This window comes from Stenella coeruleoalba (genome assembly GCF_951394435.1).
Source record: "Stenella coeruleoalba genome assembly, chromosome: 16".
Taxonomy (NCBI): domain Eukaryota; kingdom Metazoa; phylum Chordata; class Mammalia; order Artiodactyla; family Delphinidae; genus Stenella; species Stenella coeruleoalba.
This window is the reverse complement of record NC_137162.1, coordinates 34,023,639-34,034,343: the sequence shown is the minus strand read 5'-3', so window position 1 is coordinate 34,034,343 and position 10,705 is coordinate 34,023,639. Positions and strand designations below refer to the sequence as shown.

The window sequence follows — 10,705 nt, the reverse complement described above, 5'->3', positions numbered from 1 at the left end:
CTGCAGTGAAGGGATTTTCCAGATCTGCAGTATGTATGTTTTTGAGACTAAGAGCGAATGCTATTTTTGTCTATGTTGGGGATGGCTTAAGAGACAAAAACTGAACCTGCTATTATTAGTAGGTCAACATACTAATCGGGTAAAGCCAAAAACTTATCCGAAACTACAGAGAAAAAAATAAGCCTGTGCTAACACATCTGCTTTTTACCTGGAACACAAAAGAAGTGGATCTAACTGCTCTTTAAAGACTGACAGACATCCAGATTTCATGGTAAATCCAGATTTAATGGTAAATCAGATAAAATTTTTATTTTTCTGTGTTAAAATCTCTGGAGATTGGGACTTCCCTGGTGGCACAGTGGTTAAGAATCAGCCTGCCAATGCAAGGGACACGAGTTCGCGCTCTGGTCCGGGAAGATCCCACATGCCAAGGAGCAACTAAGCCCATGCGCCACAACTACTGAGCCTGCACCCTAGAGCCCACAAGCCACAATTACTGAGCCTACGTGCCTAGAGCCCATGCTCCGCAACAAGAGAAGACACTGCAATGAGAAGCCCGCACACCGCAACGAAGAGTAGCCCCTGCTCGCTGCAACAAAAGAAAGTCCGCACACAGCAACGAAGACCCAACGTAGCCAACAATTAATTAATTAATTAATTATAAAAATTGGTACTGGAATGTGCCTATGTTTAAATAAAAAAGTCTCTGGAGATTAAGAGAGGGAAAAATCCAGTTTGCTTCTATCAGAATATCTTTCTCTATGAAATCATCCGTAACTAGTCTTCTGGGTAACAACTGATTAACTAAAGAGGTTCACTCTTATTAAGAATGTCCCCTAACCTACTGTATAGCACAGGGACCTATACTCAGTGTTTTATAATAACCTATACGGGAAAAGAATCGGAAAAAGAATAGATATATGTATATGTATAACTGAATCACTTTGCTGTATACCTGAAACTAACACAACATTGTAAATCAACTATACTCCAATATAAAATAAAAATTATAAAAAAATATGTCCCCTAGATCTTCTTTTGAGGAGAGTATTTGGAATTTTGGATATCAACACTATAGGTCATACTAAATGTGTAATACTTATTTTTTTAAAAAACACATAGTACTTTATAGTATTAATAATCTTGCCCTCTATAGTAAAAACTAATTTCTTTAAAAATAAAGCATAAAATATAATACTAACATTTTGGAGCTATAAGGCTACCATGGACAATTCAAAAGCAATTTGAAAGTGAAAAGGCATTATTATTATTAAGAACTCCTTTCTATTTCATTAGCTATAAGCTACTTAAGTTCAATATCAAAGACAAATTAAAATGTCTAAGTGGAAAGTCTTTAAATAGTGCTCTGTTGTTAAAAAAAAAATTCTCAGGGGACTTCCCTGGTGGCGCAGTGGTTGAAAGTCCGCCTGCCGATGCAGGGGACACGGGTTCGTGCCCCGGTCCGGGAAGCTCCCACATGCCGCAGAGCGGCTGGGCCCGTGAGCCATGGCCACTGAGCCTGTGCGTCCGGAGCCTGTGCTCCACGACGGGAGAGGCCACAACAGTGAGAGGCCCGCGTACCATAAAAAAAAAAAAAAAATTCTCAGGGTAATAAAAATGGTCTGCCTAAGCCTCCAAAGAAGGTCACAACAATAATAATCCTGGTTAAGGTATTTCCCAAAAGACAACCTGTTTGGACTGCAGCAAATGCCTTTGATACACAGCTGGCTTCAAAAGCTTTAATTTGGGTTCAACATACATTACTATTTTAAAAATGAGTTCCAACCTAACAGCAAGATTAAGATTAAATAAGCCACTAGGTAGCCGCCATTAAGACCCCCAGCAAGAATGACAGCATTAAAAGGCAACATTAGGGCCTTCCCTGGTGGCACAGTGGTTAACAATCCGCCTCCCAATACAGGGGACACGGGTTTGAGCCCTAGTCCCGGAAGATCCCACATGCCTTGGAGCAACTAAGTCCACGCGCCACAACTACTGAGCCTGTGCTCTAGAGCCCGCGAGCCACAACTGCTAAGCCCACGTGCCACAGCTACCGAAGCCCGCGCGCCTAGAGCCCGTGCTCTGCAACGAGAAGCCACCGCAATGAGAAGCCCATGCACCACAACGAAGAGTAACCCCTGCTCGCCAGAACTAGAGAAAGCTTGCGCGCAGCAACGAAGACCCAACACAGACAAAAAATAAATAAATAAATTTATTTTTTTTTTTAAAAAAGGCAACAGTAAAAAAAGCTCCATGTGTACCACAGAGGATGCCTAAGCTCCCTCCTGTAAGGCTCCACCAGGAGGGAGGGAGAAGGTTGGAATTCTTGTGATGGATTCCACTAAGTGGGAGCAAAAACCAAAGGCTATTTATTTTGGTTCCATTGCCATTGCTTACACCCAACTCCCTCTACTGTTTGTCCCAGCTAGTTTGATCTAGGGGAACCAAGGGTTACAAATGATTAAAATGCAATGATGATGATGATGATGATGAAGCAAGCTCTAAAACTTCTGTTCAATCCACAACAATAGTCAGGAAATGAAAAACAGCTCACTTTGGTGGGACAAACTGTCTTATTCTGTGGGAGGTGAAAATTTCATTATAATTAAGATAACCACCCTCAACTATATGCTACATTCTGTACTTTTTTCAGGGTTTAATTTCCCTTGTCCAGATTTTCACTTGCTTAGAGGAAAAAAAATGATCACAGTCCATCACAGGCATGTATATAACTCATGTGGACACTGAAGCTATGTCTGTTTAATATTCCTGGTGTGGTTAAGAGTAAAGAGATGGATTTTTTTTCTATGAATCAAACATAAAAATTAACCCAACTACTTTTAGACATCTGTACACCAGATCAAGGGCAGCTATAAATTTCTAAGCTGGCAATGCTCCCAAATCAAATATCGTGACTTCCTGAGGAAGTAAAAGCTAAAAGAAACAGTAGAGACGTTTTCAAACAAGACCCATCCCCAGCAATCCATATTCAATAGGTACAGTCTGCCTTTACCTACAGCATATCTATCAATATGTCATATGACAATTTGATTCTCACCTTCTGGAGAACTGAAGGAAATGATCAGGAACTCCTCTGATGATGATGAATTTCTCAACAGCTTGCCTGTCTGAATTCATACTGATGAGATCACATGTCTACCCATCTCAGCTCCCTCATTAGCATTTTATTTATTGCAAATGTTCTCCAATATGCACCAAAGAGCAAGCAAGCAAGTAGTGACTTTTAGATGACAAGCTAGTGCTAACTCAAATGCTTTTCTGGACATATTTTTAACCTGTCGAAGTCAAAATCTTGGAAGTAATACAGGGACATTATCATACAACTTCAAAATAAGGCACAGAATTGTCAGTGTTTCACATTCTGATAAACTGAAGAGATGTTTAGCAATTACAGCATATCTTGTAATTTTGTTCATAATTTAAAACAGTGACTAAAATCACAGAAGGTAAAAGCTGGAAAAGCCATTAGATGTTATCTAGTCCTTTGTAGCTCTTGAACTGGCAGCACAAGCTCTTCTTGTAAGCTTGTTAAAAATGCAAAACATCAGAAACCACTAGAGACCTCCTAAGCCAGAATCTGCAGGTGAGCTAGTCCCCTCATCTTACTTACAAGAAAACTGAAGAGCACTTGTCCAAGATTATACAGCAAAAAGTTACAATTAGGATTTAGCTCTTAACTCCCAGTCCTGTCCACCTAAGCACCCTGATATCCAAACAGACAGTTAAGGTCCAGACACCACACCACACATGTTGGCTACAAAGATGAATACACCAGAGCCCTTGCTCTGAAGGAACCCGGACTTATGACAAGAGATGAAAACAAGACATTATTTTTTAAGTGTGGTGACAAAGTTATCCCCAGGGAACTATGGGAGTAATAAAAGGGGCATCTAACTCAGTCCAGGAGGAGAGACAGGAAAGAGAGTAGGTGAGTAGAAGCACGCCAAATAAAAGGAAGGGGAGACCTGAGCAAAAGAATGGTGGTGAAGAAAAAAATGTGAGGCATTCAGCGGAAAAACAAGAGCTTGATGTTAACAGAACTACAACCAGAACTTCCACTGAAAGATCATGGACTTTTATCTAGGCCTAAATTGCAGGTCTGCAAAAACAAATTCCCAAATAGATCAATTATAAATTCCTGTATCAAGAGAAAAACTTTTACGCAAATAATCTTTTATTCAGATGATCCTTTACAGTCTTTTTTCTCACGTCTCTAAGTGTTTCACAGCTGATTTAATAGAAGATTGAGCAAGTTTACTCTGCTGTTTGCTCCCTACCCACCCCCATAGTCCGAGACATATTTAAAGTTAGACCTGATCCATTTCTAATTTCTAAATGGATGACCTATAAACCTGAACAGGCAAATGATTGGGCTAATAGTCAAATTATAAATCAAAACCTCCCTTCTGTGGAATCCATCCATCTACTACCAAAACCATAGGCGGAAGTGAAGCTTACCCATGGCACTCCTGAATGTGGAGGAGGTACCCAGAGAGAAAACGCCTCAAATCAGAACCACTCCACAAACACCCTTTCTTCCCTGTACAAGGCAGAGGTGAGTAAAACAGAATAGCAAGGCAGTGGTGATATGAGCCCTCGGATGCCTCACTATAAGACCACATATTCCCCAATACTATTCATGTTACTTGACCTAAAAAATGACATATCTCAGGGAACCATCTACCCCAGCGGTCCCCAACCTTTTTGGCACCAGGGACCAGTTTCGTGGAAAACAATTTTCTACAGACGGGGGTGGGGGTTGTGGGGGTGGGAATGGTTCAGGCGGTAATTCGAGCAATGGGGAGTGATGGGGAGTGGCAGATGAAGCTTTGTTTGCTGGCCCGCTGCTCACCTCCTGCTGTGCGGCCCGGGTCCTAACAGGCCTTGGACTGGTACCCGGTCCCCTGATCTACCCCATGGCTCTTCACTTACAGGACCAGTGTATCTCACTTCATGCGCCAGATAGACCATAAAGGTGGGTATAAACTAAAATCCTGTCAATTAAGTCTTACTTTCCCACGATGTGATGCTCTGCCTTTGTTCCAGGCAGCATGACAGCTGTGCTAACTCTGTGCCCTCTGGAAAGGAGTTTACAATGCAAAAACAAACGCTTAAATGAACAAGGGTTATTTTAATTTCAAGGAATCCTACAGCAATATCATTTTAGAGAAAAGAGCTTTTGCAAATTTTGTTTTAGCTTTAGTACATACATATCAATGGTTGTTCATTCCAAAAGTGACAAGCTTAGCTATGAACAATTTATAGAGACTTTATGAAGGTTTAAACAAATTAACAAAACCTCCATTTTATACCTCTTGCCACAGTTAACTACAGGTTTCTTACAGTTGTAGTTTTGGGGCCGAGGGTGTTTCACAAGCATCCTTCTTCCACAGGTAACTTTCAGGCTGTTAGAAAATGTTGAGATAGATGCCACTGTAGAAAACTAATCCTAACAACCACTCATGGAGGGGATATGGGGATATGTGTATACGTATAGCTGATTCACGTTGCTGTACAGCAGAAACTAACAAAACATTGTAAAGCAATTATATTCCAATAAAGATATTTTTTAAAAAATCACTCGCATTTTAAAAGTGTCATATGCTTTATAAACTGCTTATTGAATCTTTCCATTCTCCGTTAGTGGCAGGTCACAGCAGCTGTTCATGGCCATTCTCCTCAATCCCAGATGAGGAAACAAAAGCTCAGTGATTAAGTGACTTGTCCAAGGTCTTCACACAATTGATTTGTGGCAAAGCTGGGACTATAATGAGGAAGCGTGGGAAGGGGAGGAGCAGAAAGTCATGCTTAAGGAAATCACATATGGCTTTCTTCCCCAGCTCCCCGTTATCACCCCCTCAGCCCTTCCCTGACCCCATTCTCCTCCCTTACAATCCCAAATAATAAAAACAAGGAAATAAAAATTAAAAAAGGTCAAAATCATGCTCTAAGGAGATTTTTCAGTTTTTCACTCATTCCTCCCTATATAAAATAGAGAGAGGTAGTGGTAGGAGCCCGGAAGAATATTTCCAATCTGCCAAAGTAGTCCCTGGGCTGAGAACTATATTATCTACTTCGCTAATAAAAAATAAAAAGGAAAATGTATGGTATGTTTAAATGTACAGCAGGTTTAAAGAGAGAATTGTATCTCTGTACAGAACTGTCTCATGGATGAAAGGGAATATGAAAATAATATTACAGTAGACATGGTAAGATTATATGTGATTTTTCAGAAGCATACATTAAGCCATAGGAATAGGGGAAAGAAAGAGAAAGTCATATAATCATCTTGGTACGTGCAGAAAAAGTTATTTAAATTCAATAACCATTCATGTCTTTAAGAAAATGTCAGCAAACTAGAAATAGAATTCCTTCAGCTAGAAAAAAACTACAAAAACCACAGCAATTGTCATACACAATGATAAAATAATGCATTCATTCTCCATCCCTACAAAAAAGATGTCACTATCACCTCTTCTATTAAACACTGTACTGGTAATTATGACCAGTCTGATAATGCAAGAAAAAAAAAAAGATGAGAAAGGAAGGGGGAAAAAAACTAACATTACTCACAGGTGACATCGCTGGGCACATAGAAAATCCCAAGAATCTACTGACAACTTCCACTTCTGCGTAGGATATAATAGGCCGTGGCAACCTGATTCAGCTTCAATAACTAGAAAAAGCCACAAAAAATTTACAAATCACATGTTCATAGATGGTGGAGAGTTGTGGAAGCAATGAGGAGTGGATACACTGGAATTCCAGAGGGGAGAGCCCTCTGCGGTGAGTGAGTGATCATCACCTATTCTCTTCTCTGGAGGTATCTGCCAATTCTGGGTGCAGATTAAAGACCATACTTGACCCAAGAAGAAGGACTCTACTAACGGAAGAGAAACAAACGAGGCTCTGGTGGGTGCATGAGCTTGGTTTGACAGATTAAAGCCCCAAGATGCCCCAAATTCACAGCTGAGTTTTGCCACAGGAGGTTTTCTGAGATACCACTACATACCAACCAGAATGGTTAAAATGAAAAGACTAAAAAACACCAGTGATAGAGAAGTCAGAGGGCAACCCAAACTCTCATACACTGCCGATGGGGATGCAAACTGGCACAACTATTTTCAAAAACTGGCAGTATATACATATGACCTAACAGTTCATGTATTAGCTACATACCCCATATAAATGCATTTATATGTTCATAGCAATACTATTCATAATAGCCAAAACTAGAAAAGATCAAATGTCCATGAGCAATAAAAAGGTAAATACACTGTGATGTATTCACACAATGGAATAGTATACGACAATGAAAATGAATAATCTAGAACAAAGAACAAAAATAAGGATGAATCTCATTAATGTAAGGTTGAGTGAAAGAAGTTAGATGCTAGAGTAAGTGGTTTTTCTCCCATTTAAATAAAGTGCAAGAATAAGTAAAATCAAGCTATGCTTTATGTCAGGATGGTGGTTACCCTTGGGGGTAGTGGGTAGTGAACAGAAGAAAACATGAGGGGGGCTTCTGAGATGCTGACCATGTGCTGGTTATACAGGTATGTTCACAGAGGTATGGTCAGTTTGTGAAAATTCATCAAGCTGAACACATGATATATTTCGATTAAAAGTTTTTTAAAACAAGAGTTTTTGAAAATATAAAACATAGTAAAATAAAAGAGGAGGGAGATAAATGAATTACTCAAAGCTGTAAAGATCATCCATCAAAAATCATCCTGGAGGGACTTCCCTGGTGGTTCAGTGGTTAAGAATCCACCTGCCAATGCAGGGGATACGGGTTCGAGCCCTGGCCCGGGAAGATCCCACATGCTGCGGGAGCAACTAAGCCCGTACTCCACAACTACTGAGCCTGCTCTCTAGAGCCTGCGAGCCACAACTACTGAGCCCGTGCTCCGCAACAAGAGAAGCCACCGTAATGAGAAGTCCGCGCACCGCAAGGAAGAGTAGCCCCCTGCTCGCCGCAACTAAAGAAAAGGCCACATGTAGCGATGAAGACCCAACACAGCCAAAAATAAATAAATAAAATAAAATAATAATTTAAAAAAGTCATCCTGGAAATAGTACCACTTAGACACTGAGAAGTAGCTATCCATATCTAACAGGTACTAAACTAAGAAGGCTCAGAAGAAATAACAGTCCAATTAACATAATAATTATCTAAACCTTCTCAGGTGTGTCCTGAGACAATTTTTTTTTTTTTTTTTTTTTTTTTTTTTTGCGGTACGCGGGCCTCTCACTGCTGTGGCCTCTCCCGTTGCGGAGCACGGGCTCCAGACGCGCAGGCTCAGCGGCCATGGCTCATGGGCCCAGCTGCTCCGCGGCATGTGGGATCTTCCCGGACCGGGGCACGAACCCATGTCCCCTGCATCGGCAGGTGGACTCTCAACCACTGCGCCACCAGGGAAGCCCTGAGACAATTATTTCTGTTGATGTCCTCTTGGCCACAACAACTAGGAGACCCATGTCATAAGCACAGCATGAGTCAACTGAGTCAATAATATGTTAAATCATTTAACAAGTCTTTACTCATTATGTATGATTGGAAGGCTAGCTTTTAGTAATTACTTTAGACCCCAGTAAAGATTTCAAGATAAAACTTGACACTCCCAGCAACCAATTAAGAGTGACAAGCAATAAATGTGATCCAAATAAAAGCAAAATGATTAAACTTCAAATAAATAAATTCTCCCATCAATAATTTTCAACATTTACATTAAACAACAACTTCTAACCCAGGATTTTGTTTTTTTTACATCTTTATTGGAGTACAATTGCTTTACAATGGTGTGTTAGTTTCTGCTGTATAAGAAAGTGAATCAGCTATATGTATACATATATCCCCATATCCCCTCCCTCTTGCGCCTCCCTCCCACCCTCCCTATCCCACCCCTCTAGGTGGTCACAAAGCACTGAGTTGATCTCCCTGTGCTATGTGGCTGCTTCCCACTAGCTATCTATTTTACATTTGGTAGTGTATATATGTCCATGCCACTGTCTCATTTCGTCCCAGCTTACCCTTCCCCGTCCCGGGTCCTCAAGTCCATTCTCTACATCTGCGTCTTTATTCCTGTCCTGCCCCTAGGTTCTTCAGAACATTTTTTTGGTTTTTTTAGATTCCATATATATGTGTTGACATATGGTATTTGTTTTTCTCTAACTTACTTCACTCTGTATGACAGACTCTAGGTCCATCCACCTCACTACAAATAACTCAATTTCGTTTCTTTTTATGGCTGAGTAATATTCCATTGTATATATGAGCCACATCTTCTTTATCCATTCATTAGTCGATGGACACTTAGGTTGCTTCCATGTCATGGCTATTGTAAATAGTGCTGCAATGAACATTGTGGTACATGATTCTTTTTGAATTATGGTTTTCTCTGGGTATATATATGCCCAGTAGTGGGATTGCTGGGTCATATGGTAGTTCTATTTTTAGTTTTTTAAGGAACCTCCATACTGTTCTCCATAGTGGCTGTATCAATTTACATTCACACCACTAACTCAAGATTTGAATTAGACAGGTTCTTTTCTTTATTTTAAAACAAAAAAAGAATACTATATAAAGTGAACATTTCCTCAAACTCAGAATTAATTTTACACACGGGTCATCTTCCTCATAGATTCTCCATGACCTCAGAACAGCAAGGACAGTTCAAAGATCCCTATCATGGTCTCTAAAGATTAATTCAAATCACAGTCTAGGAAGAGTTATCAATCTGTAAATAATTCTCTCAAGACAGCTCTCCAAGGAAAGCAAACCGCAAACACTCATATTCTGTACAGAGTGGTGAATCTCCATGTGAGGGCTCAGTTCCACTGACAGGTACACCCTGGTTCTGACAGAAAGAGAATCCTGCCCTCTTCAGATAATGCTGGTTCAGAAAGCTTGACCTGTACTCTGCCTTAGTATGATTCTCCATGCCAATACTGACTCAATGACCACTTCCAGACAATGTTCAGTAATTATACACCTTCACCTTTACCAAATGACCCCTATGCTGCTCAGATCCTGGATCCTATTGAACTCTTGGTCAAACGGCTTTGGGGCCTCATCTGGTATTGCCAATTAAGAGTCACGTGAAGTGTTCATATGGGTGCACTAAACTGAGAGGTACCTAAAGTTGCATCAGACTTGGACAGCCTTTACAGCTTTTCCCCAGGCAGTGTCTGGTACATAGCAGGCACCCACAAATGGTAACCTTATAATCATCACCATTGTTATGTTCCTAGGGTGGCGAGAAGCAAACAGACCACCTCAACAGTCACCATGTTATTACTGGCATTCTTACCATATACTCATGCAAATTTCAGTTGTATACTGTCATCTCCAGGACGGCCTGGTAATAGGATGGTACTTTATAAGACTATAAGAAAAACAGGCAAATAAATATCCCTTTATAATTGCTATAGGCAAGCCACTGTTTATAGTCAGTGGTTCTCAACAGAACCACTTGCTTCCCAAGGGGACATTTGTCAATGTGTCACAAATGAACTGTCACAACTGAAAGGTACAACTGGCAACTAGCGAGTAGAAGCCAGGGATGCTGCTAAGCAATCTACAATGCACAGGATAACGTTCATGACAAAATTATCTGCCCCAAAATGTCAACAGTGCTCAGGATGAAAGACCCTAGTTTATAGTTCTGACTTCATCATCCAA

General features: G+C 40.5%; 1 protein-coding gene across 7 annotated transcripts in view; it reads right to left on the bottom strand.

The window, feature by feature from the left end:
• IDE (insulin degrading enzyme) overlaps positions 1-10,705 on the bottom strand; it is a 111,333-nt gene that overhangs the window by 79,654 nt on the left and 20,974 nt on the right. The window contains exon 2 of one of the 7 annotated variants that reach the window (XM_079900664.1): positions 6,595-6,697. The exons of 5 other annotated variants lie outside the window; for them this stretch is intronic. In XM_079900664.1, the coding sequence (XP_079756790.1) occupies positions 6,595-6,697 (103 nt within the window). Of the gene's footprint in view, positions 1-6,594; positions 6,698-10,705 lie in introns of those variants that run through there. One more of the 7 variants, XM_079900659.1, reaches the window with a different exon arrangement.